The sequence below is a fragment of the Drosophila nasuta genome, chromosome 3 (assembly GCF_023558535.2).
Source record: "Drosophila nasuta strain 15112-1781.00 chromosome 3, ASM2355853v1, whole genome shotgun sequence".
NCBI lineage: Eukaryota > Metazoa > Arthropoda > Insecta > Diptera > Drosophilidae > Drosophila > Drosophila nasuta.
The window spans coordinates 30359006-30385314 of NC_083457.1; the positions used below are offsets into that span (position 1 = coordinate 30359006).

At 40.9% G+C, this 26309-nt stretch overlaps 4 protein-coding genes and 1 long non-coding RNA gene across 5 annotated transcripts; 1 reads left to right on the forward strand and 4 right to left on the reverse strand.

Annotated features, from left to right (window-relative positions):
* Positions 1 to 11133: 11133 nt before the first annotated feature.
* Positions 11134 to 12640, reverse strand: LOC132791017 (segmentation protein even-skipped). The gene is given in 4 exon segments (XM_060799791.1): positions 11134 to 11566; positions 11568 to 12008; positions 12010 to 12272; positions 12365 to 12640. Coding segments are annotated over 4 exon segments (1137 nt in total). The 5' UTR covers positions 12498 to 12640; the 3' UTR covers positions 11134 to 11266.
* Positions 12641 to 16360: 3720 nt separating this feature from the next.
* Positions 16361 to 17974, forward strand: LOC132791616 (uncharacterized). Its single transcript, XR_009632921.1, has 3 exons — positions 16361 to 16645; positions 17341 to 17807; positions 17873 to 17974. It is a non-coding gene; the product is annotated as an uncharacterized LOC132791616 (long non-coding RNA).
* A 2852-nt stretch (positions 17975 to 20826) lies between these two features.
* On the reverse strand, positions 20827 to 22269 carry LOC132790147 (WD repeat-containing protein 89). The gene is made up of 3 exons (XM_060798590.1): positions 22170 to 22269; positions 21148 to 22114; positions 20827 to 21088 (listed from the first exon to the last, which is right to left on the reverse strand). The coding sequence occupies exons 1-3, from the start codon at positions 22198 to 22200 to the stop codon at positions 20848 to 20850; spliced, it is 1239 nt and encodes a 412-aa protein (XP_060654573.1). The 5' UTR covers positions 22201 to 22269; the 3' UTR covers positions 20827 to 20847.
* A 146-nt stretch (positions 22270 to 22415) lies between these two features.
* Positions 22416 to 24435, reverse strand: LOC132790148 (eukaryotic translation initiation factor 3 subunit J). Its single transcript, XM_060798591.1, has 6 exons — positions 24256 to 24435; positions 23946 to 24037; positions 23584 to 23697; positions 23232 to 23520; positions 23012 to 23148; positions 22416 to 22934 (listed from the first exon to the last, which is right to left on the reverse strand). The coding sequence occupies exons 1-6, from the start codon at positions 24269 to 24271 to the stop codon at positions 22872 to 22874; spliced, it is 711 nt and encodes a 236-aa protein (XP_060654574.1). The 5' UTR covers positions 24272 to 24435; the 3' UTR covers positions 22416 to 22871.
* A 548-nt stretch (positions 24436 to 24983) lies between these two features.
* Positions 24984 to 26135, reverse strand: LOC132788161 (RE1-silencing transcription factor-like). The gene has a single exon (XM_060795491.1). It carries the CDS (start codon positions 26133 to 26135, stop codon positions 24984 to 24986), a length of 1152 nt encoding a protein of 383 aa, XP_060651474.1.
* Positions 26136 to 26309: the final 174 nt, after the last annotated feature.

Consider the following 26309-nt stretch of genomic DNA (forward strand, 5'->3'; position numbering starts at 1 on the left):
TATACTTGTACTCCAGCTTTATACGAAAGTAAAACAGTAGGGGGAATTAAGCGAAAACAGTTTCATTAAATAGTTTAAGTTATTGTCTCCCTTAAAACTTTGACATTGGCTGTTGCCCTCGCAAACGCTCAAATGCAATTTACTGTTATGCGGCAGCCGCAGCTGAGATGCAGTAAATGAAAACTTTTTAGTATTCATGGTTTTAGCATTAACGACGCCAATTATGGCAGCATTTTATTCCATTTTACTTTATTAGCTCTTAGCAGCGGTAGCGACATGACATCGCAGTCGCAATCGCAGCAGCAGCAGCAGCGATGACAGCGACAGCAGCATGGGGCGTGTCTCACTTCAAAATGGAGCGAGCAATGGCTCCAAGTCAATCAACCAATCAGCGAACGCCCATTGGCTGTCTCAGCTTGTGAGTGAGTGAGTGTGAGTCTGCGCCAAAGCAAGAGAGAGAGAAAGACAGAACGAGAGTGAGAGCGCGAGCGCGAGGGAGTGAGAACAGCAGCACGCTCTCTAAAAAGTTGAGCACGTAAACAGCTTTGATGATTGTTTAGCAGCGGCAAGTGAGAGAGTGAGAGAGCTTCCTTGGGTGGTGGCTGGATAAAAATGGCCGTCGACAAAATGCTCTAAAAGTCACAATTATAGGCACTTATTCATTGCGGTATATGATGCAAACAACGATGATGCTGCCACGTTGATGTTGTTGCCTCCAATCTCTCCTCGGCCATTAATGCTGAACGCTGCCTCCGTGGCTTGGCATTGTTTTGTTCTTTCAGGTGGCGGTGGCGTCTGTGTTTAATCAAAAAAGGTGGCAACTGGCAACCCGAACAGCCAATTTAGCAGCACAGCGACGCCGCGAGTGACGAGTTAACAGCAATTAGACGCCTCAGTTTGACTTTATTGCAAGTTTATCGTGTGGAATAAACATACCCCTGCCTTCCTCTCTGTGCTGTGCTCTGTGCCCCAGGTTTGAGGTAATTGTTTTGCTCATCGGGGGTGGCGTCGTCGTCGTCCTCTGCTGTTGCTGTTGTTGTTGCTGCTGTCGGGGTAAACGGTGCTCTGACATTAATTGGTTGTGTACGAGCCAATTTGGCATTGAGTCGAGTAAAAGGCGCAAATTGATTGCTTTGCGGTTTTAATCGATGCACATTCATTCCAAATCACGCACATTTATCACATCACCCACACTTCTATTGTAGCAGCTCCTTCTCGCCAGGATGCGCCACATCTGCGCAGTTTATAATTGCCGAAGGGACGCTGTAATTAACGTTAATTTTCGCCCAAAAATTGCAAAACTCAAAATGGCAATTCACTGTTCAAAGACAAGCGTTAGCCTTTCTTTCAGCTTCCAGCTACTTTCATAATGCGCGGCCGTAAACAACTCTTACGAAAACCCGTTAAAAAGTAAGCGGACAGAAAGACAGAGAGACAGACTTTTGCCTAACGTTGCATTGCGTGTTTATTGCGAAACATTCAGTCAATTTTTTTTTTTTAGGGTTTACCTGGCTGTTACTCAGAAATCAGCGCTGTTTTTTAGCCAACGGATTGGCAAGAGGTAAAAAGGATAATGCGGCAGGATGCATTTTCCGCGAACGCTCAGCTCTTTCGTCATCAGCATCGCGTAGGGTTATGAAATTTTACGCAAGCTACGCAAAACATTCGTCTTCCAAGGTTCTGCAAGGGGTTTTGTTCAGTTTTTTAGCTGACAAAAGGGGTGCTCAAAGGATTTAGCGTGAATCGTAAATGCGCTTGCTGTTTTTTTTTTTGCTTCCAGGACGTCATAATTGCAAGCTATCAATGCATAATCCTCGCATAATCTACGCAATTTGCTAAAAACACAAAAAATAGTTAAATAAACACATGAAATTCCGCTTAAAAAAGTGAAAAAGTAAAAATTGACTTTTTGACTTTTGACTTCTGCTAACTGAACCTGAGTTTGTCCTTGGTTAACCTGGACACTAACTGGACGACAGGTATGAGGCGGAGGTTGAGGCTGAGGCAGAGGATTTGCTGCGCACGCCCCCGTCAACGTCCCCGCCCGGAGCAAAGCAAAGGATTGTGATAGGCGCAGCAAATCGCCAACTTAATTGCCAGAAATTCTCAAAACAAACGAATACAAACAAATAAACAGAGTTTGAGAGGATTAGATTTGGCATTTGCATTTGCATTTGCATTTGGGATTGGGAGTTTCAACATTTGCAATGCAGTATACTGAACTCAGACTGCAATTAGGCTACGAAAAGCCGATTGACTTCTGCGGATCATCTGGAGTAATCGGAGTTAATCCCGTTAGTAGCAGGCGCAACCCGTTCAGTTCGTCCTTTTGGCCTGCTTCTCGGTGCGGATTAGGCGCAGACTTAGTCCAGAAGTCAGCGCAAATGCGAAAGGATTAAACATGTAGAAGGAAGCCAGGGCGTGGCCGCTGCTGCCGGTGCAGGTCAGTGTCGGTATTCGGTGTTCTGTGTTCGGTGGTTTCCTGGCTGCGGGTAACGCCCTGAGGAGACGCCCTTAATCCGTTTACGCCTCGAAATTAATGCAAAACATTTAGAAGGATTATCGCCTTAAAGGGGTGACCCGGCTACCTCGACAAGGACTCGCTCTCTCTCGCGCATGCAAATTGAACTTCAAGCGAACTGACAGCAGAGAAGAGTTGCTTGGGACGTGTCATAAAAGCATGATAGGATTGATAATTCGCCGCTACTTGTCGTTCATTCTGTGGCCATTGTCTCTGCCAGGATTTGCCACTTGGCTGCGGTATGCGAAACTACGCAGAACACTGGAAACTGGAAACATGGCAAAAACGGGGCTGATGAAACCGGGTTGAACAGGTCAACAGCGTATCAAAAGCAAATTGGCACAATTATGCGTTTCGCGGAAGTGATTAGAGGCAGCGATTAGAGGGCCAAAGAGTTGAAAATATTTACGGATTAAGAGTTTGACTTGTCCAGGGTCACAAATTGACTGACTGTTCGGTTCAGTTCGGTTTGGTTCTGGGATGTTAAGTCAAGGGCAGGAAATGCATGTGACAGGACATCGACATCGACATCGACTTTGACTTGGAAACTTCCGCAGTCTGGGGAGCGTTCAAGTGGATGTGCTGTGCTGTGCTATGCGCAGTCTACTTAAAACACAATTAAGGAGCTTGTGTGGCGCCACAGGGCCACCACCGCAGCCTACAAAGCCGCAAAAGACATAAAAGATACAATTCGATGAGAGTCGCAGATATAGATACAGATACTCACATATGTGAGGCAATATTCGGAGCACACTAAGTGTTTGCGCTGGCCGAACGGGAAGCAAAAAAAACTGTGAAGTGAACAGCAATTATGTTGTCGTCGTTGCTTTGATCTGCAGCCACTTAGAATGCATCTGTATCTGTATCTGCATCTAGCTGTCTGCGCATCTGTCGATGCGCTCGAGTTGATTTCCTTGTTTAAGCATTTTTTAATTGTATGCTAATTGATTGCATTGTCAAGCATCCGCATCCCCCGCATGAGATACTATTTTTGGGTCGCAGTTCCGCAGCGCATTTGATGACATCTTAAAAGGCAATCGATTTGTGGGGACAATTCATTGGACAGCGAAAGATATCTGTAGATGTAGATACACCCTCTGCAGATATATAGAATATATGTGTGTTTACAACAGCAGAGATTAGCGTAAAGCGCTTAGCGTTTTATTGGCATTGTTTGGCAGCGCAAATGTGCGCATCATAAAATGCTTAATCCGGCTACAAATTCTGGCTAAGATCTCGCGATTTTTAACGTGCTAAAAAGGACGAACTCACATCACACACAGGCAGCAGCCAAATGCCCAAAATTGCCTGTGAAAAAAAACACAAAAATAGAAGAAATACATCCCAGCACAACGGCAGCAAGAGCAGTAAAAGGTCGAAGGTCATTGCTGGTGTTGTTTGCCGCTTGTTTAACGCACTTCGCACACACACACACACACACACATACACACAGGCAAAACATTCACGAAGGGCGGCTGCATAATGGGCGTGACCGCTGCCTCAATTAATCTGCGTAATTTGCATGTGGATGATGCATCTGCAGACAGTTGAATTTATGAGTTGCGAGTTCGTCTTGTGTCGGTGCAGTTGAAAAAAACTGCATCTAATTCGATTCTTCGATGGAATTCGCGTCGGCTTACCGCATTTGATCTCCGATTTCTGGTTTTGCATCCTGCGGTTTTCTACTTAGAATCTGTTGAGTTGGCAGACAAAAAAATCAACTCGTTTAGCTGTGACAAATGATTAAGGCTCTAATGCCGCACGGTTAACTGTGTATAAAGCGGTCAGAAACGATTTAAGTTTTTCCTAAAATATTACGAAATATTTGGTATACAAAATTTGTGAATTACTTCGGAAGCAACAACGCAAAAACACAGCGAATAATTTTAGATATTAACACATTATTTTATATATTTTATACTGATTTTATGATAGACTTTTATTTCGTGTTTTTTCCACGCTCTAATCATTTGTAATAATTTATTGGTCGTTTTATTTATTCGTCAAATAATTTATTTGGACGTTTAAATATCACTTTAAAAAAAGCCAAGTTAATAATAATTAATTTATATCAATTTATGATGTTTTCAAGAAATAAATTCTTTTTAGAACAACTAACACAACAAAAAGTGAAATTTGTACAAATCGGTTATTTAATTATTATATATAAAAATATTCCTTCAAAATTACACAATTAAAAAAACTTGAGGCAATAAGTTAAATTCACAATGATTAATATTTGTACAGCAGATTTAAAAATATTAAATTTAAAAGTATTTAAAAAAATTAAAATTAAATAAAGTTAATACCAACAAATTGATTCACAGTTATTCAAAATTGTACAATACAATTTAAATGAACAATACAACACAATTAAGAAAATAACTTCATATAAACATAAAAAACTAAATTAATAATATACATATATCTGAAGTAGTACTGCAAAATAGTTTAAAAAAATTTAAAATAGGCGACTCTTTTCCTTATAATCATAAACTCATTTAAGTTTTTAAATGCTTAATACAGAGTTTAGCTAGCAAAACCCTTTCAACTGTTTTTTTTTCGTTTGATTACTTGTATTTTATTTACATTTTATACATTAACAAATTAACAACAAGAAAAATCTTGATTAAATTATAAAATTGTCAGCAAATGTTTAATAGCAATATTAAAGAATGAAAAGAAACACATACTTTTATTATTATATATAATTGAATTACAAAAAGTGTAGTAAAAAATAAGGCACAAAATGTATAAAAGTATATTTTTGGAAAATCAAACCCACTTTGTGTGTTCTGTGTGCTGGTCCCCTTTTGAGATTTGTAACCTTGTAAATGATGATCTTTTTATCGCCTAGAAATATGATCCTTGTGACTTTTTGGCCATTTGCTTTGTTCGCGTTTCACTTTTTTAGGCCAATAATAAAAAAATCATTTCGAGTCGAAGATGTTGATCTTTTTTTATGATGAGCTCAGATCACAATTGACGGTTTCGGCATTTCGAAAGTCATTTCTAAAAAATATTTCGCGCACCGCAGCGAGTAAATTTTTTGTCAATTTGCTGAATAGAGATCCTTAAAAACGCGACAAGGCAAGGCAAGGTCAGTCAAGGATCTGTAGGAATAGCTGTTCCGCTTCCGAATTCCGCGAAATGTAAAAAAAAATTTGCACTGCAAAACCTAAAAACCTGAAAACCTAAAAATCTGAAACTAGAACTAGAATTCCAATGCAGTTTTTTTATGCCACCTAATTTTTATGGCCTAAAAAACAGAGCTCAAACCGAAACCGAATATAATCGCTGCCATTTGTTTGCTCATAAAAGCCTCAAATGCTGTCCGTCTCTCGACTAGGTAAAAAAGGAAAAAAAACATCGTCGAGCTGAGCTCACGGCGCACATTCAAAAAAAAGAAAGATGAAAAAACGCAGAAGAAAAGATGGCAAAAAAAAAGATGTTGGAAGACAATGCAAAGTGCTCGTAGTAGTCGAAGTTGGGAAGGAAGTCGAAGTTGGGATAGAAATTCATAAAAACTGATTTCATTTTTTTAGAATCAGTGCGCGAAAGTTGCCTCCGACGACATCCAGAATTGAGAAGTCAACGACGACGACGATGAAGTCAACTCAGGCCCACTGCGGCTTTACGATATGGCCATTAACGCCCTAAAAAAATAACGCGAAAAAAACGAGCGCTGTAAATCATGGATAGAATATAAAGAGAGCGAGGGAGTGAGGAGACATCAGATAAATGGAAAGAAATAACAGAAGGCAAAACGTTCACCGTTCAACGTTCAGCATTGGCATTTCCCTGCTGACTTCTATTTAGTTTTTTCTTTTTTTTTCTTAGCTGGGCAGCAAAGTCAAACCGCAATAAAATTGACACCGTTCAAATGCGCAGGATCGGTAACAGAGTCAGGTTCGAGTCCGAGTCCGAGTCGAAGTCGGAGTCGGAGTCCGAGTCCTGTGCCTTGTACATTATGTATGTGCTTGGCCATGTGCAATGTATCTATTGTCAGTCGCTGTCATGCGCAATGAGTGTGAGCAGCCACAGCCCAGAGTAGTGCAGAGAAGACACCCTCCCACTCCCCCACTCCCAGTGCCTCCTTCCAAAGGACAGCTTGGCACAATAGCTCTACTTGCCACACCAGTGATTGCAGCAATCATTCTAGTTTCATTATCTCAGCTACAGATTTATAGCTGACCCTCGTCTCCTACTCCTACTCCAACTCCAACTCCTGCTGCCGCAGCATACATCAACAGCAATTGATTTTTATTTCGCTTTATTTTGGCTGCTGCTGGTCAGATTTTGATGGCGAATTTTCGGGTTTTTGTTGTGATTCCATTGCAATTACCCGAAGCTTATCACGCATCCTTAATGCGTTGCCCCCGCACACTCTCTTGCTGCTTTCCATTTAATGTGAACCGCAGCGAATCGCATATGGAAATGTGAAAAACTGTGCAAAACTGGGCTGACATCATTTCCCCCCTCCTCCCCTTGTTGGCTGCCCGTTTATAATTGGCAGTCGCGTTTCGATTGTTGCGATTATCAGTTGTTAATATCCATGAAAATGATTAGACCAGCAGCCAGAATCAGCAGTCAGATAAGCGGCGCATGGCCCGTTAATGGACAGCGTTCAAATTGGCAAATTGCCAGCGAAAAGAGAGCGGAGAGTAGAGAACCGAGCAGCGTCTCCCGATTTGCCCCTTCACTCATTCATATATCTCATCCAACTTATTATAAGTTATAACAATGACTATAGACATGGTTTATGCATGTTTCACAGCCAACAGACAAACGACAAACGAGTTTCCCTCCTTTTTCCCGCCGCCACACTAATTGACTAATTGACTGACTGACTGACTGACTGACTGGGTGACTATGTGACTATGTGACTATGTGACTGCTTGACTGTTTCACTGAGCGCTGTGTATGCGTCAAATGTGTGAAATTATTTTGTGCGCCGGCATCATCATTTTACAAAGATGTTTATTCATCGCGATGGGTCCACCTAGACCTCTGTATGTGGAGAAACCGCAAGCAGTTGCAAAAGCACCCAAAAAAAAAAGCAATTGGCATCTGCATAAAATATATAGCGTACACTGACCAACAAAAAAAAAAGACGAGAAGTGACCGTGGGACTATGAATCAAGCCTTACTATGTCGTAGTCACCAATTTAATATTTCTACTTCTATTTTCAATACTTGTTTATATACTACTATGTTTAACATACTAAATACAATACAATACCATATAATACTTTGTTTACTAAATTTAATATTGCATGATTACCTGAACATTTCTTTATTGTAGTAAAAAATATTACTTCTTAATTTCTTTGAATGCACACATTGGTAGTTGATATTGATATTAATTTATTTAAGTAAATAGAAAATATGTTTGATTTCCTAAGCCTCATTTGAGAGCTTACTTCTATTTAGTTATTATAAAATTTTTCTTATTTCATTTTATTTAGTTTAGAACACAACATTTATATTTATTTAGTGTTTCATTTTTATATTTCCTTAGATAATTTGTCTATAATAGTTTTTAAACAAGATATTTACTATTTAGTCCTTTTCTATCGTTTCTTCAATGAATCTTGCAGTAATATGTTTAGTTTGTTTTCATTACATTCTACTTAAATTTAATAATCTCTAACATAGAAGTCAAATAGAACATACAATTTAATAAGTACTAATATGCAAATTAAATTAAAAAATAAATTTAGTATTCTCTTACATAGAAGTCACATGAAATTTACAATTTAATGGATGTTAAGAGACAACTTAAATAAGAAAATAAATAGAATGTAATTTTGTTTAATTAGGTAAGCAAAAATAAAATTAAATTTTCGTTCACACTAAACAAAAGTACTTCAATCTTAAGTCAATCCCAAAAACATGCAAGTATAAGAAAAAAATGTAGCCAATATCACAGAGTTGATATATACTAAAAAAGAGTAAAGTTTTAATTTGAATTATAAGTAACTTAATAGGGAAAAATACATAACAGGAAAATGTATAAAAATTGTATGAATCATTTTGGCATTTATTTCGAATATTAAAGCTACTTTACTTTAATTTTCAAGTTATAAACAGTTTTGTTTGAATCCACGCAGTCTAGTGCTAGAGACTTTAAACGCTTTTGCAGTGGACAATTATGCTGGAAGTGAATGAAACAACTGATCGAGCGACTCAGAGCATGGGAATGGAGCCAGTTGTATAACACTCTTTGGCTCTGATCTCCGCCGATCTGAAGTAGCAGCTCAGCACGCCAGTGAAAAGCGTCTGAATTGCGTTTGCATTTGAGTTTGAGTTTGAGTTCGAGTCTATGGCTGTGACTGTGCCATGATCACTTTATATTCATTGACACTTAGTGTGAATTTCGTACATCATAAAGAGGGGCAAAGCTGTGTAGTATTGAGGATTGTGGATGTCTAAATTGCGGTGTGTGCCCGAGCACATCTATAGTACACACAAAAGCTGGCTTTTGTGCCGTTGCCGACGGACGCAGACAACGGGAGAGTGGCAAAGACAGCCAAATAGTCAGTCAGTTGGCCATAAAGCCAAGTCAAACACAGGCCGACAGAGCGAGGTGCTAATTCACTATTAAAAGAAATCAGAGAAGATTGAACAAAAAGCGACGCCCAAATCCTTGGCATAAACATGGCACAAAGTACTATACACAGAGAAAGAAGGGGCAAAGGGGCAAGAGCAGGGGAGGGGTAGGGACGCGTAGAGAAGGGGGCAGCGGCAGGGGTCTCAGCTGCGCTCAATTTCCACTCATCATCTCATCTCTTACGCATCATCGTGGAGACTGCGCACCAATAAAACTTAATTTTGTTTGTACATCGGTCGCTCGGGGGAAGGGGGCGAAAAACTCCATAAATGTGTGTGTTTGTGTGTGTGCTTGGGTTGGGTTTGAGACTCGGGCCTTGAGCTATTGAATTATGCATTGTTTTGTGTGCGTCGTACAACGAGAATTGTGGGAGAAGTTCTCATGAAGTGCCAGCCATTCATCGCCAAACATTGATTGGCCCAATAAAAGCAGCTAAACCGAATCGAATCGCAGTTGGAGTCGAATTAGATACAGCCGCCTAATTGATAATAATACCGCATTTATTTCCAAAATCTGTTAACTCTTTTACAGCTTTGCTGAGTCTGTTTCTCTTCCCTTGGCATTCTCTCGCAGCTGCGTCCACATGATGAGTCGCTTTGCCCTCAGCAGCTAAAATTCTGCCTCTATCTGTCTCCGCTCGCTAATCCCCGTACGTCAGCAATTCTCTTTTTACAATGCATAATTTTTCAATAAACCTGCTGATAATTTCTGCAATTGAAACAAGTTAATCCCCACATGATTAATTATCAACCTGCAACCAGGTTTTCACACCCCTTAAACACGATTTAATCGAGTTGTTTTCGCTCCCGCCCCTTCTTCCTTCCCCTTCTCAGCCATAGCGTAGGCCTTTTTTAATTTACTTGCCCGGAGCAGTTCCCCAGGGTCAAGTCGTTGCTGTTGCTCTAGCGCTATATGTATTATCAAATCATAAAATGTTGCCACTTGGTTGAGATTCATACGGATGAAGCTGGTTGCATCCCCCAGGATTCGCAGTAGCAGTCGAAAGGGGTGCGTATCCTTGAGCCGAGACCATTTTTTATGCCCATCGCCTGCCAAGTGTCAAAACATGTTTTGATAGCAGCCTCACACGCACACTTCTTTCCGTATTTATCTATCTATCTATGCCAAGGGTTGAGCTCTTGTTGATAAGCTATTGACACCCTTTTTTTGTTGGACCCCGTCTGGCAATTGAACAATTTGAAACACATGTTTTGGTTCTGGCAATTAAATACAAATTTGATTTGTGCACGGTGCAGAGTCAGAGAAAGGAGAGAGAGACTTGTTTGTTATGAAAATGTCCTTGCGTATATGATTTCTCAATTATGACAATTTGCCAAGCGGCAGGACGAAAACAACGGGTGTTTTTGTTGAGCAATTAATTAGACAACGAACGAGGACACTGATACGCATTGACAGCTATTCAATGCAATGCCAAATGGCAACCTGACGCGTGGCAGGGAGGCAACTCAAACAGCACAGGACACAAGCAGAGCCACAAGGACATTGCACAGTACAATGCGTGTGTGCCAATTGACTGCGGGTGACAATCGATTCGACTCTTCGACTGCTCCTCGATCTGCTTTAATCGCATTAATAAGCCAGAGTTGTGACTGAGTTTGTTTTGGCTTGTGCCAAACCCCCGCCGATCGATCGTTGGACGCCCGTGGGCGTCTCAGTGCGGACTCTGGATCGAAGGTCAACTCTCGATATGCTCTCGAGAGTTAAGCGTGCCGCGCAATTCGCCATAGTTTCTCTCGTTCGCCCGAGGTCAACTCGTTGCGATGGCAGCTGCTGTTGCTCCTTGTAACTGGGATTTCTCCACATGGCCAATAAAATTTACCAAGCTAAATAGCGAGAGCAGGTAAAAGAAGCGCAGCTGTTGACACAGGTAAAAAAGAAGTAAGCAGAAGTAATTATTTTTTGATATTTGTAATTTTATTTTGATTGAAGTGATTTAAAATTAATTAAGTTTAACTAAAATTAACTAGATTACAATTTTATACAACGGATAAATAAATGTGAATGTGATTCTACACACTGAGAGAATGAACGCGGGGATCGGTCAACAATTAATGCTAATTTGTACAATCCATGAGGAGATGAGGGGGTAAGGGAAGCAGGGAATTAGGCGCCTACGCCTCAGTCTTGTAGGGCTTAAACAGCTTCGGCTTGGGCTCAGCGATGACTGTGGTTGCGGGTGGCGGCGACATCGCTGAAGCTGGACGCTTGGCGCTGGGCATGAGCAGGCCAGGAGCGGGCAGCGGGCTGGTCGTGGTTGTCGTTGTCATGCTGCTGTGTGGCGCTGGGGGCAACAGCGAGCTGCGCAGCGGGCTGAGACTGCGATCAAAGACTTTGGTGTGATCGGAGCCAACGGGACTGAGCGACAGCGTGGAGGAGTGCGGCGACGACGACGATTGCAGATCCAGTGGGGGGCGTCTGTGTCTTGGGCACCTGCAGCTGACCCGCATAGCTGGGCGGCATGCCAGCGGCGGCAGCGGCACCCAACATCGCAGCCGGATAGGCCATGGGAGCGGCGGCGGCGGAGGCGGCGCTCATCGCAGCGGCGGCTTGCATGGCAGCCGAATGCGGATGCTGATGCTGATGGGCATGTGGATGCATGTGCGGTGCTGGCGGTGCGGGGCGAGCGGGAATGTGGTACGGCGCATAGCGATACTGGGCGGCATAGGGCGCATGTCCGGGCACTGGCATTGTGGGCATGGCGGTGGCCATCATTGGATTCGAGACGGCAGCAGCGGCGGCGGCGGCGGCAGCGGCAGCTGGTGCATAAGGTGGATACGGCATGCCCACGCTGTTGGCAGCCGCTTGCAGTATGGAAGCGGCGAAAGCGGGGTCCGAATAGACGGCGGCATAGGGGCCAGGCGACGGCAATGCGCTGACGCTTGTCCTTCATGCGACGGTTCTGGAACCAGACTTTGATCGTGGACTCGGGCAGATTGAGTTGGGCGGCGAGTTCGCAGCGGCGAGGACGCGACACATAGTTCTCCTTGTAGAACTCCTTCTCGAGACGCGCCAGCTGATCACGTGTGAAGGCAGTTCGGTAGCGACGAACCGACGGATCAGCGGGAATCTCGGAGTTGCGGCTGCCGTTCAGTGAGTTGTCCGGACTAGACAGGCACTCTGCAAATTAACAAAAGAGGGGAAAGCAATTGGTTAGCTAAATTGTTTAATTGACATTTTTTTTTTAAGTGTGTTTGCTTTTTGTTACTTACCATTTGGGGAAGGTGGCGGCGTTTGAGGTTTGCCGTATTGTGTGGAAATCAAATCGACGACCAGAGGCTTCTGGTCAACGGCATTGCTATCGTGATGATGGCTCTCCATGTTGTATGTGCGGTATCCGTGCATTTTATATGTTGCTTATTTTCTTGTGATGTTCAAAAATTCAGTTCAGTTTTGAATTCACTCAGTTGGCAGTGCGAAACGTGCAAATGATGATCGGAAACGTTAAACGAGATGTTGACTCTGCGATGGTTACAGCTCAAGTGTGTCGCTCTCTGCAACCCCGGCCCTCTTTTATACCACGGCAGCGAGCAATGGCCGCCGCAGGCAGTCGAACGCCCAATGAGCGTGTCGTTAGTGGTGCGAGAGCGAGATGGCAATATGGTCTCAGTATGTGTGCAACTCATGCGGTTGCTTCACTCTGCCTGCCTGCCTGCCTGACTGCTTGGCTGCCTGGCTGCCTGCCTGCCTGCTACGTGCAGTGCAATGAACGATGCTGCTAATGTTTGCGGTGCTGCTGCTGCTTGTGTTGCTGCTGGCTGACAATTATGCGACGATGAAGGCAATTACGATGCCGGAACAATGCTGCATAAAAAAGCAGCGAGTACATGAGGATGGAGACAGAGAGAGAATGGAAAAAGCGCAAGCAAAGCGTGATAATGGGAAGCCTGTCGGTGGTCCACAGTTTTGCAGAGTGCACAGTTTTTGCTGCTGCTATCCATAATCAAGTTATCATGGAGCCAGGCAGAGAGCAAAGCAAAGCACACTCTCTCAGTCTCAGTCTCAGTCTTGCGCTCTCTGAGAGTCGGATGCGATTTCATATATTCATAGCGTATGAGCGAATCTTTTGTTTCGCTTGTCCGCAAGCAGACAGCGCCATGGGTGCGAACGAGACGTGAGTGGCCCCCATAATAATGGGATTTTATCGGCTTCATCAGGCAAAAGAATGATATGGCATAATGCACAGACCGAGCGCCCGTTCTCTCTCACTTCTCCCCCCCGCTCAGCACTTTGGCGTCGATCGATATGCGACGTTGACGTCGTCGTCGCCGTCGACGTTGGCATCGCAGCCAGCCAAATTATTTGCTCTTTTATGAAGTCTTAATATTATGCCGCACGTTTAACGGTCTCACACTTGCGCCGCAGCGTAAGAGGAAAAGGGAGAGAGGGAGCAGAAGGAGAAGAGGAGGATGAGCGAGAGTCGTAGCTTTAACAGTAAATGAAGTTTATCTGGGCAAATAAAGCAAAAGCTTGGACAACGCCCACGGAGACCACCCCAAAATGTACTATATAGTATATACAGCACACACACACACACTGAGTGCTGTGCATAAACAATGAAATACTTTTGGGGGCACAGTTGTTGAAACTTAATTTGAAAAGTTTTAGTTTAGTTGCGGCAAACATTTATTATGATGATATAATCATGTTGCCTAAAGGCGCAACTGTACCCAGAGAGCAGTTGCCAACTGCTGAAAGGGAATGAGAGCGGGAGTGGAAATGGTAATGGGAGTGGAATATGGAAATAGATAGCTAGGAAAAGGGCATCTGTTTGCTTGAAGTACCTCCAAGTTTGGGCTTGCGTAAGCGTAAATTGCTCGATACCTGCGAATTGAATTTGAGTTTGGAGGGGATTTACTTAAGCTGCGGCTTAGCATTAAGCTGGTGCATAAAAAAAGAAAATAACCCAGATTTTGCAAATCCGCTAATTACACTAGATGCATTCGCTGGTGTGTGTGTGTCATTATGTGTTTTTATGACTTTCTAATGAAAAGGCGCGGGGATCAGCGCAAAAGTTCAAGTCAATCCCCTTTAGGCCCGCTAATCCACAAAACAAACAAATAACAAACCTAAACTGTGTGGCCTGTGCGGAAACTCCGACTCCGACTTCGACTCCGTCTCCGTCGGGTTTAGGTGAAGGAGTCGATAAAGGAGTCGAGAGCAGAGTTGAGGAAAGTTAAATTGAAAGTCGTTGGCGATGTCGAGTAACCCGGTCAGCGAGTCAAACACAATGCAATGCAATGCAATTCTGCCTAAATCACCGCGAGAGACAGAGAGAACACACAGCATGTGTCCAAATCTGAAAACATCCAACAACGAGCCGTGATTGTTCAAGATGCTGCAATAAAATCTAACTCGTCGGAACGCCTAAGAAGAGGAAGAAAGTGAAAATGCAAAATGAGGTACAATTTTAAACATGAAAATTGACTAATAATGTCGCTGATGGCAAACGGATTAACGCACAGGATTCAGTTTCCCAGTCAATGCCGTACAGAATCCTTGGTTTCAGTTTCAGTTTCAGTTTCAATATCAGTTACACAGGCACAGTTAGAGTCCTGCTCATTGTTATGCATTACTAAGTAACTCTCCCAGTTATTGTTGTTGCTGTTGTTGTTGTGTGTGTTTGCTCTGCATTTTGTGAGTTAGTTAAAATTATTGGGTTATATTGCGCGGCAATTTGCATTAACTCGTCGCGTATTCTACCTACTCGACTCGACTCAACTCAACTCAACTCTGACCTGGCCAAGTCGATGTCCAAGCCCAAGTCCAAGCCTTGCCCACAGCCCACTGTCGACACTGCTCACTGCCTTGAACCCTACCCACAACCTTGCCTATTGTGCATTCATGCGCTTTTGTCTCAACCCGCGGACCGATGTCCGCTGTCCGGCAGAATGAGCAACCTTTTGGCCCAAAGGCAAATAAACACTGCGACACTGCGGCAGCGACAGTAAATACCCTTTATGGCTGACAGCCTAACCAGCCAACCAGCTAGTGAACACATCTTTCAACCTTTCACTTCGCGCCGCGCTGAGCGAAAGTGTAGTTACCCATCCCATATCCTCTATGTATAGCTGAGTACCTGAACACTTCGCTGACCCTACCCGATCACCGACCATTGTCATCCGTCATTCGCGTTGAACACTTTCGGCATCATCGGCTTGGCCGAAAACCTCAATACTCGGAAGCCTCTTTATGCTTCTCTTTGCTCTTTTATTGGCATTTTGCACTCACAAAGCGCCGATCTCGCTGATTATGCTGATTATGGGAAGTACACACACACACACACACACTCACACACACACTTGGACAGTATAAAATGGAATTGCTATGCAATTTAAATCCCTATAAAAGCCTTGACAACTACAAAAGCATTTTCCATTTTATTTGGAATACAAATTAGCACTCATAAGCATAAATATGAGCGATAATGTTAACTAATAAAAATTCGCTAATTATAGCAAAAAAAAATACTACAAAAAGAAACAAAGAATAATTAATGAAAATCAATTATTTAAGGGGTTATTTTTTTGTTAAATACATTCAACATATTTTTTGAGTTTTTTTTTTATCTCAAGCAAAAGTCGCAGAACAACAGTCTTTAATTTAAGGTATCTTTAAGATAAAGTTTCATAAGTAGTATTTCCTATACATATTCATAAATCGAACAACAACGGTATCTTTGACTATCCTATACTTCAAGACGTTTTTGAATGGTCCAAGCCTTAAGTTTCATTTATTTTTTAACATTTTATATCCCAACAAAGTATAGTTTTATAAAACGTATAAATTACAATTCATGACTATGAAATAATCTTAAAATCAGAGAGCTAGAGTTATGAAATAAAGACTACAATTACATTTTTCGCTTGAGAACAAATATTTTTGAATATTTTTTATATTTGAAATGACTTTTTACTTAAATGCATGGTCGTCACATTACTTAACACCTGAAAAAAGGAATTTAACTTATAATTAAAAAAAAAAAATTTAACAAATTTGCCAACAAAGAAGAATATCAGTATCAGATGAGTTATTTCATTAAAATTATCTACACAAATACAATTTGGAAAATTCCCGAAATCAATTTACGTTTATAATTTAAGCTATAAATTAAAAAATTACTATTTTTGTTTTTAAAAATATATATTAGAATTATCTATAATATACTTCTTTTGTATGTCTGTTAAATTCTGTCATTCCCAAATTATTTCAATTCATATTAAAGCAATGCTTAAATTATTCTTTATCTATATTTTATACATTTTCAGAATATATATATTTTTTGACCATTATGCAAAGTTTTTGAAATGTATTCATTCTCAGTTCCGAGAGATTTACAATCGCAGTGCTAGAAAAAATATGAACAGGGCACGCCCTAATAAAAATATGCATGGCATTGCTATCTTTACGAAACTGAAAAGAACTATTGAGATGTTGAGATACTGTTAAAAACGTATTCGGAATATGGACTGAATTATGGGCACAATTAACAGGTAAGTAGAGCCTGTGGCGATAAATGGTGCTGAGTAACCTTGTGAATAGTTGTAGAAAATCGTTTTGGTCTTTGGCAATTCGGTTTTCTGTGTGTGTTTCCACTGTTTTTCCAGCGGGGCCATAAAAACCCGTGAAGAATTAAAAAATTAGAGCAGTCGGCGTTGTTCATGTTCGGGGAAAAAAACTAGCGCAGCGAAAAAATGCACAATGGAAACAAAAAAGTTTGATCTACTTTCCTAATACGGTCCTCGGAATGCACGCCAGGACACGGCCCGTGTTTCCTCGAACCTTCGACGCGTCCATAAAAATCTGCATATACCATCATATTTTTGAGACAATTTCTTTGCCACAAACAATGCGAAACGGGACCAAAACGAACGTGCCATAAATTTTCTGAAAAATTCTCTCTGTCTCTCCTAAAACAATGCGAAACGGGACCAGGACGAAAACGACCCATATATTTTTCTTTTCTTTTTTATTTTATTTTGTTGTATTTTTTAAATTGCGGCTAATAAACAAACATTAAAACAATTAAGTTGCTAGCTAGGTCAATTGAATTTTACATTTTCTGCTATTTTGGATACTTTTTTGGCGACTGCTGTTGAAAAGTTTGGAATGCAATTCGATTGCCCTCCGATTGCTTAATTCAATTTTTATTATTCTCTTTTTCAATTTCCATTTACTTCGGTTGCAGGTCATATTCACTGGAGGACTGCACTGCAGGACTGCGGTCGCGTTTCAATTTTCGCCGAAGGTGGACCAATAAAAAGGCGCGTCTACCTAAAGGCAAACAAGATCGTCCTGCCTCGTCTCCTGTGTCTCCGAGAACAAAAAATGGCACAATTTTTAGTGGAAATGCGAGCGCGCAATAAAAACTGCCCAGGACTCGGCGAGGCTGCGAGACAAGGACTCAACAACAACTAACTGCCGTAATTAGGACGTTTGTAGAGCAGCGGCCAGTGGACGGTGGACTGAGGGCTGAGGACTGAGGACTGGCAGACAGACTGGAAAAACGTGAAAAAATCATAAAAAGAGAAACGAAATCGTTTAAAAATTGGCTCGCTTTTTGTCGAGTGCCGTTGGAAAACAACGAAAAAAGAAAGAAAAAAATAAAGAGCAGAGCGAACCACGAGCCGCGTTACAATTGAGACAAATAATTAGGTGAGCCATTGTCGGACATTGTGTGTTCGACCATCGTGCCATGATTAGCGGTTTCTTTTTTTTAGGGCCACAAAAAGAGCGACGCTGACTGTCTCAATGAAACGCTGCAAATAATTCGAGTACTTCGGACTACGAGTACCTGAGACGCCGCAGGGTTATCAACTGATGTGCTCTATTAACAATTTTATGACTTATAGTGAGGTTAATTAAAAATAATTTTGTAATATTAGCGAATAAAAAAGCATCAGTTATAGATATCAATAAAAATAATTCAACTTATGTAACAGAGATTAAAAGAAAGCATTATCTCATGGTTGCGAATAGTTGTAATGTGAGTAAGCTTCCACTTCAATCAGATTAACTTTAAATATTTTTAGACATATAAAATTAAATGTATAAAATTATATTACTTAATGCGAAGCAAAATATATTTGGCAACAATATAATACATAGAAAACATATATATGAATCTTAAAATGACTCCGTCTCTTAAGTTAAACATAATGACTTTATTCATAAACAAGTCAGAAACACTGTGATATATGCGCTATAAAAGGAAAGCAGTGCAGTATTCATATACCAAAGTAATATACCACAAAAAAACTAAAAATATAACGGCTGTATTTGTTATATTGCTATTTCACTGTCAAAAAAAAAGGATTTCTATATCCTATTGTCTCTGAGATGGACAGATGGACAGACAGACAGACGGACATGGCTACATCACTTTAGCTGTTGATGCTAATCAAGAATATATATACTTTGTAAGGTAAAAGATTCCTTCTTCTGCCTATTACTTACATTTCATGAAGGCACTAAGTTTCACTAAGTTATTCACATTAAATTAAAACTAACCTTGCCTCTTTAACAAACTTTGTAAAGTTGTAAAATTCGATTTTTTGAATCGTCTGCTTAAATTGCACTAATAAAATATACATATATGAAACTATAAAATTTCTCTGTTTAGCATATTTCATTCTGTCATATCTGTATATTCCAACTTGATCTAATCTTGGATTAGATTTAATAATTATATTTGTGTATTTATTAATTTTAAACATTTGGGAAACTATATTAGATGAAGACTCTCATTGAAAAAAGCAAGTGAATGACTCCTATTAAATCTTCTATTAAGAGAAAAAGTAGTTACAAATCAGCGCCATTTAAATTCTAAGCAATTTTGAGCTATCAATTTTTAACCAACCTCACGTTCATGTAATCATAATTGAGACTTCAACTACAAATTTATGGAAATGCTGAAGAATTTCAAAATTATGAAATAAGTTATTTAACCTTCAAAGTGCGATGCGCATTATTTGAGCGGCATCTTGGCAAACCACCGTGTGTCCTTGATATGCGCTTGAGGGGAACCGCAGAAACATGGCAATCGATCGGCTACGTTTACTATAAATACGCCGTATTGCGGTATGCACACCAACAGGGGGCAAGTCGTTGGTTTTTGGCCATGCCGAGCCGAGACGAATGTCGGAATGCCACTCCAGCCAAACAGGAGAACAAACAAGGCGACTGCCCGGGACAGATTCGCCAACAAACTCAGCTGGGAATCTCGGGGAAAAAGATGCGCAGAAGACGAGACAAGGCAAGACGAGTCTTCATCTTCGTCTTCGGTAGCCGGTAGTCCACCGCATTGACGAATCACATCAAAGTGGAACACAATTTCAGGGTCAAGCGCCCTGCTAACAAACATGTCAAAGCATAGAAACAACACAAACCGACGACAGCCGATTGCCGATCGCCGCCAAAGGCGAACAAGAAAACTATCTATATACATATGTATCTATCCATCTTGTAGTAGACCCAAAAACAGCATCGACTTACCGCAGCAAATTCGCGCTGACTGTGCACAAACAGCAGGGAACACCATAATATTTTGGTTGAGCGTCTCACTGACTCTGGCAGTTGGACCGAGTCCATCTTCGGTCTCTTTTCGATGGAATTCTTTACACTACAATTTATTCATGAGCAATTAGCCACGGTGAGTGGCGGTTTTGAGTGAGAGAGCCAAAGCCAAAGCCAACGACAGAGCCTGGACTTGGTCCTGTGTGTGCGCCGCAGGACGAAATGCAACGGTGGCGGCAACGGTTGCTGCACTCAACTGTGCCGCAGTTTCAGTTGCAGTTGCAGTTTCAATTGCAATTGCTGTTGGACTTGGCGTAAATTTGTGAAAATTAAGTCGTTCCGGTTAGGCCTTTCGATGCTACGTTTTAGGTGGGACTTCTGTAGCAATTTTATTTGTATCGTAGGTGTTGTATTTGTCAACATTTAGCTGCAGCCTCTTTCCGTCTCGCTTCGCTCTGTCTCCTGTCCCAGGCAGTGGCAGTGGATTAGACGATTTTGTGGGCACGCATTTGGGATGCCTCCTGCAGCACTAATTGGCCTAAAGGCAAACTCATGATAACAAGCAGAGAGAGATAGAGAGAGACTAAGAGAGTTCAGAAATTATCGTGCTAAGGATGTGTGCTGTGTGCGTTAAGGATGTGTTAATTTTTTACTCAGCAGAGCTTGCTGTCTGCAAATGGTCGCAATAATTTTGGACTGAGGGCGCAAAGTAAATTTCCATTAGAGAAATGTGCTTAGCAGCACATTAAGTGAAATACAAATATAGCTCAGCTTGCTTTGAATATATGTACATACATACATACATTTTTATTGTTCTGCAGCCGCAGAGACAGCGACAACTTCAAGCAGTTTATGCATCGATTTTTTAAGTGGATAAAAATAAACAGCCATTGTGTGGTAGGGGAACCACCCCAAAACCTTGTTCTATTCCCTAGCGAATTCCACGGCTTGCTTACGTTACGTAAGAGCAGTTACGTTTTAGATCACATATTTTCTTTTGTGTAGCAGCCAGCATGTGTCAATGAGCATTCATTAATTCCAATTATGTGGCAGCCCCGGAATTCCCATCGATATCTGGCAACATCGTTTGAGCACAGCGCGCAAGTTTGAAAAACATTTGGATTAATAAATGTTCGTTATAATTTCAGTAAAAACAAATCTTTATTTTATAAAAATGTCATTAATAGGGGTTTTTCTTGTGTGACTTAGCAGCCTTTGACTTACTCTTCAGGTTGCTACTGCTTTTAGTGTTGCTGTTATCAGACGACCAGACGGTAATAATGCCACTCTCGCCGCCAGTGACCAGCAGATTTTGATTGGCATCGTACAGACTATCGCGCACAATTTGTTTGTTGCCTACAAAGTTTGTCAGGGGCTCCAACGTTTTCCTAGCCGGCACAACAACTGAGCGCAGCACTTCTCTGTAGAAAAAGAAAGTTCAAATATCTTAAATACACACAATACAAAAAGAAAATCATACCCTCGATTATGGTTGGTGCCAGCGAGCAGAAACACGCTACCATCGGACAGGTTGTGAGCATTGATTAAGTTAAAATTGCCAGCATTCTGGCGTAGAATGCCAGCTGTGATTTTTGAGCGATTAAAGGAGAGAATTTCATCGCCTTCTTGGCATTCGTAGCTCATGTAATCGTTAGTGTGTGTAATGCATGAGATTAGGTCTTGACCCTTCTCATTGCGATGCCAGTTTAGACGATGCACACTGCTCTCTGTATTAATGGTATTCAACAACGCTTCTTCCTCTTCGCTCTCCTGGATATTAAACACATTTATCAAGCCATCAGTGCTGCCCGAACACAACAAATCTGGATTGCTGGTGTGAAACAGAACAGAGGTCACATCATCGTCGTGGCTATCTTCATAAATGCCAAGTTGTCGTCGTTCTCGCACATCAAAGAACACCATATAAGCATTGCCCATGTGTTGTTCGGTGCCGCAGCAAATAATACGACTGTTGGCATTGCGATCGAAGCAGGATATCGTCTTTGGCACTGGCGGTAATCCTTCCTGAGCATCACTTTTATACTCAAATTGCGCCTGAATGCCTTTGATACGCAAGTCTAACAGACGCACTAAGCCATTTGTAGTGCCCACCAGCAAGGTGTTTGCACTATCGTCCAAGAATCGAACGCCACAGATTGTCACCTCTGTATCCAAGCTCTCCACGGACGGAACTCGATCTTGATGAACGGCGGTCAGGAGGCCAGACGCATTGAGGTCGTATATCTTAACTGAGGTGTTAGATAGACCCGCTGCAATGCAAGTGAACCCTTTGTCGGCACAGAGACCCAAGACGTAGTCTCGCTTTAGTGATAGAGACGCTTCGTCTTGGGGATAATGAAAGCGAAACTTGGCGGACAATTCGTGAGCGGCACAAGTGTCGTTATCATCAATGTCGGCTTCGTCCTCAGAACTAGCGACTGCCGTTTCTGTAATATGAATCAATCAAAGTTGTTGCCCATTTTTTATTTAAACTTTTAATACCTGATAAATATTTATTTAGTCTATCGGTCATGTTTGTTTATGTTTGGAAAAACGACACTCACACGTGTAGTATTAATGTTAGCTGGTCACTTTGTATCAGGGTTGCATTCGATGCATTTTAAAAAAGGTCACACACACATCACATAGTTTGTGACGTCACAATCGCGGTTCTATCGAAGACTGCCGTAAGCAGAGATAATAAAATAAATAAAATCCCATTTTTTATAAAATAACATAAAAAGAATATCAATTGAGCTTGTTTTAATATCGCTTTATAGTAGTATTATACAAAAGAGAATTTACAAGAAGCCGTCCATGTACCTAATTATTTTGTATTTTGTTTTGTGTAATCTGAAAAATGTTCGTTGAGGTTTCTTGATTGCTTGCTTGACTTGACTTTAGTTATTCTATTATATAATATATATTATAATTTACATCATGTGTAATGGTGTGTGTGCTGTCATATAAATACAAATATATATATGTATACACATATATGTACATATATTTATATTAATATGGCGCTATATATTCAGCTTTTCAATCAACAAAAAAGGTTTTAAATTCCTGCGCGCTTTCCTTTAACAAGAAGAAATGTCTCTTTCACTTCAACAAGCAACTATGTATATATACTATATATGTTATTATATTCAATAATCAGATATATGTGTTGTGTTCTTTTGTAACTATTGATCCTACTATTCACATGAAATCGTCGTAATCATCGGTAAAATCATTTCCATACTTTTGGTAGCCATCAATATCCTAAAAGATAAGGCAAATGCCAAAAAAATTAAGATCGTCGTTCATTAAGTAATCAATCGATTTCAATTGATACTTACATCGTTTTCTGTGCGCAGCGAAACTTTGCCCTTGCCCTTGGCAGCTGGCTTCTTGGCATTTGCTTTCTCCATTTTCATCTTTTCTGAATGCAAGACTTCCACGCTCATCTTGACCTTCTTAATGTCAGTAGCACTCACTTGATACGAGAGAGAAACATGATTAGTTTGTAATCTATTAATCTGTGGTAATGCAATCAGCATTTCCATGTTGATCACTTACAGTTCACGCATAAGCTGCGCACAAGATCCTCGACGAATTGTGGAAAGTGCGGCGATTCACGATACTGTGCAACTTTCCAGCTGATCGATGCACCGAATTCCTTGAACTCCTCTTTACTCTGCGGATTGAAGGCGTCGAGGCCTCCGCCTATACTCGTCACGCCGAATGTCTCGAGAGCGCTCTTCAGATCGGATTCCTCTTGAATCTTCTGCAGACGCAGCTTCTCAGCTAATTTCTCTTCGGGTGTCAAGTTCGCAAGACGTTTACTTTCCGCCTCCTCGTTTAGTCGCTACAACAAAGTTATAGATATATTGTGTTGCCGATGAATCCAATATTATATTCATAAACTTACCTCTTGCTCTTCCAATTTAGCTTTAAGCGCCTTGTTCGGTTTAGTTTTGACTGGCACTTCTGTTTTCGTGGGTTTCTCCTCGTCCTTTTTCTCCTCCTCATCCTCCCAGCTTTCCTAAAACGACACAACAAAGACAAAGAAAGTATTTGTAATGCGTCACAAGAGTGCAATCACAAAGTGACCACGTGTACAAAGCATTATGAAAGTGAAAACTACACAACAACAAAAAAAAACTAGTTTCGATTGCCAAGCAAGCAGCAAGCAAAGCTGCATCGCTTGTTGCACGCTTGAACCATATGTAAATTGTCATTTGCTTCAAAGTATATACCTATATATTGTGTATATAGTCTTGTTATGCTCACCTTAACATCCTCGTCGTCGTCCTCGCCCTCCCACTTGTTTATATTGTTGACTGCACTCGGACGTATGACTATTTCACTGTCGGCGGCGGATTCTGCACAAATAATTGCAAAGAAAGTTTGGTTAATATATGACACTCACATTGCTAAAAATATACAACACATATCCAAGGTTGCTGCACGTTGCCTCTAACAGTCTCCTTTCTTGTCTGTGTCGTTATGACAAAGAGTGAAAGGTGGGGGATGGGAGGGCAACGAGCGCCACATGCGCAGCGCCCACGTTATTTTTGATGACGCACACACGTGCACTTACCCCAGTCGTCGGCCATTTTTACGAATTTGTTTTGGTTGCTTTTCTTTTAAAATGTATTGTGCTTTGGACGAGGCAATTTGTACCAATTTTAAGCAAATTTAAGCCACAATTTCGCAAGGTTTGTCTACGTAAAATACATCGAAACTAATGATGAATTTAATAAGTGTGACCGCAAGATTTGTGTACAAATGTACTAAATTGCATATAAAACACTGAAAAATAAACTATCTCTTAAATTACTTGGTAACACTGTATTAAGTATTATTTTTTGATTCGAAATTTCTGGAAATTTATCAGATTTAAAACTTATGAAGCAATGCAACACCATCTATATTATTTTTTTTTCCAAAAAGGTCTGTGAAATGACAGCATGTCGAATTTGGAAATATATAAAGTAGTTATATGTTGTTATATTTTTCAGCACTGGCAATCAATTGCAATCGATTAGCAGTGACTTATCGATAATATATCGATCACCTTGTAATTTGGCGGGCTTAAAAATTTCCCTTTTTAAAACTATTCACAGATCTATCCAAGGAAATTATAAACAATCTAATCATGAAACAATTAAATTTATTTTCGCAATGTATACTTAATTAAAATTATATTAACTGTTTCAGAAATTCTTTTATAATTGTACACTTGAAATCCTTATTAATAATTTGAGGCAATAATTTTCATTGAAATAATATTAGTGGTAAATTAAAAGATTAATAGCATCATTGACATCATCCTTGGACCGCAAGCCAGTGGGAGGGAAGTACATCCGGATCTTTATCGTCATCATCCGACTCCAACAGTTCATACAGCGGAGACACCAATTCCCTATCTATTTCACTGGGATCCAACATCTCCGACTTTATGCTTGGTTCTATGGAAAGCGAATAAGTTTCTACTTCCGAGACGGGTTCATCAACTAATTCCACTAATGATTCCTCCTCCCAAGTGGATTTATCAGAGGGAACTGCTCTCGTTTTATGCTGCTGCATGTGACGCTTCATATTGCGTTTCCATTTCGTTACAAATGAGCATTCTGTACATTTAACTGCCGTCCCATCAACTGTCCTCACTTTGGTGTGTCTTCGCTCATGACGCCGCAAATCGAAGGCACGTTTTGATTCATAATGACACTGTGTGCATTTAAAGCGTTTCTCTCTATTTGCAGGACTTGTTGGTTGTGGATACTCTGTGATTTCATACTCGGTTAACTGTGAATCTGAATTTGCTGAGCAAATTTTAACGTTATCAGCTGTATCCGGATTGTTATCCTCGGTATTCATTAGTTCCACCATTAACTCTTCCGTAGATTGGTCATCTAGTTCTTGTACATTGTTTTCAATACTGACTTCAGCATGCATTCTAACGTGCCGCACAATATTACGCTTCCACTTGGTTCGAAATTGACATTTTAAACATTCATATGCAGTTGTGTCGTCCGCGATCTTGGGCCTAGAATGAGTTAGCTCATGGCGCCGCAAATCAAATGCCCGGTTCGTTGTGTATTGACATTGTCCACATACAAAGAGTTTCATTGTGATTTCAGTTGGAGTTGCAATTGTTTCCACTTCAGTCGTGGAACTCTGTGCATCCTCAATAGCATATTGTACGTCTGATGGCTCAATTATTTCCACCAGAATTTCTTCGTATGTCTCCTCAGTTTCGTCTTCTGTTGGTTGCTTAATATCGTGGGTGCGCATATGACGTCCCATATTCCGTTTCCATTTAGTGGTGAAGGCGCATTCGCTGCATTTGAATTCCGTTCCCTCGATGGGCTTCACTTTTGTGTGGCGTTGCATGTGACGTCGCAGGTCGAAGGCGCGCTTAGTCGAGTAGTGGCAATGCTCACACTTGAAGGGTTTAGCGCCGCTCTTGTTAAGCATTGTTTAGCCGTTTTAATGTAAGCACTTTCCTAAAATCAACAATAATCCATAATAATATTGCATCCAGAGCAAATGACAACGAAGCGTCTTGGCCTTAGTTGTGATGGCATTTCGCACTTCAAAAAGTACGAGTTAAAAACTTGGTTATATGATTATATAGTGCTTATTTTGCTG

Coding starts and splice junctions, on each gene's coding strand:
- LOC132790147 (XM_060798590.1), bottom strand. CDS start 22,200: ATGACCGATAGACTAAATAAATATTTATCAG. Junction 22,115..22,169: donor ACTAAATAAATATTTATCAG/GTATTAAAAGTT, acceptor TTCATATTACAG/AAACGGCAGTCGCTAGTTCT. Junction 21,089..21,147: donor GGCACCAACCATAATCGAGG/GTATGATTTTCT, acceptor CTTTTTCTACAG/AGAAGTGCTGCGCTCAGTTG.
- LOC132788161 (XM_060795491.1), bottom strand. CDS start 26,135: ATGCTTAACAAGAGCGGCGCTAAACCCTTCAAGTGTGAGCATTGCCAC.
- LOC132790148 (XM_060798591.1), bottom strand. Junction 23,521..23,583: donor CTAAATTGGAAGAGCAAGAG/GTAAGTTTATGA, acceptor ACTTTGTTGTAG/CGACTAAACGAGGAGGCGGA. Junction 22,935..23,011: donor CGCTGCGCACAGAAAACGAT/GTAAGTATCAAT, acceptor CTTATCTTTTAG/GATATTGATGGCTACCAAAA.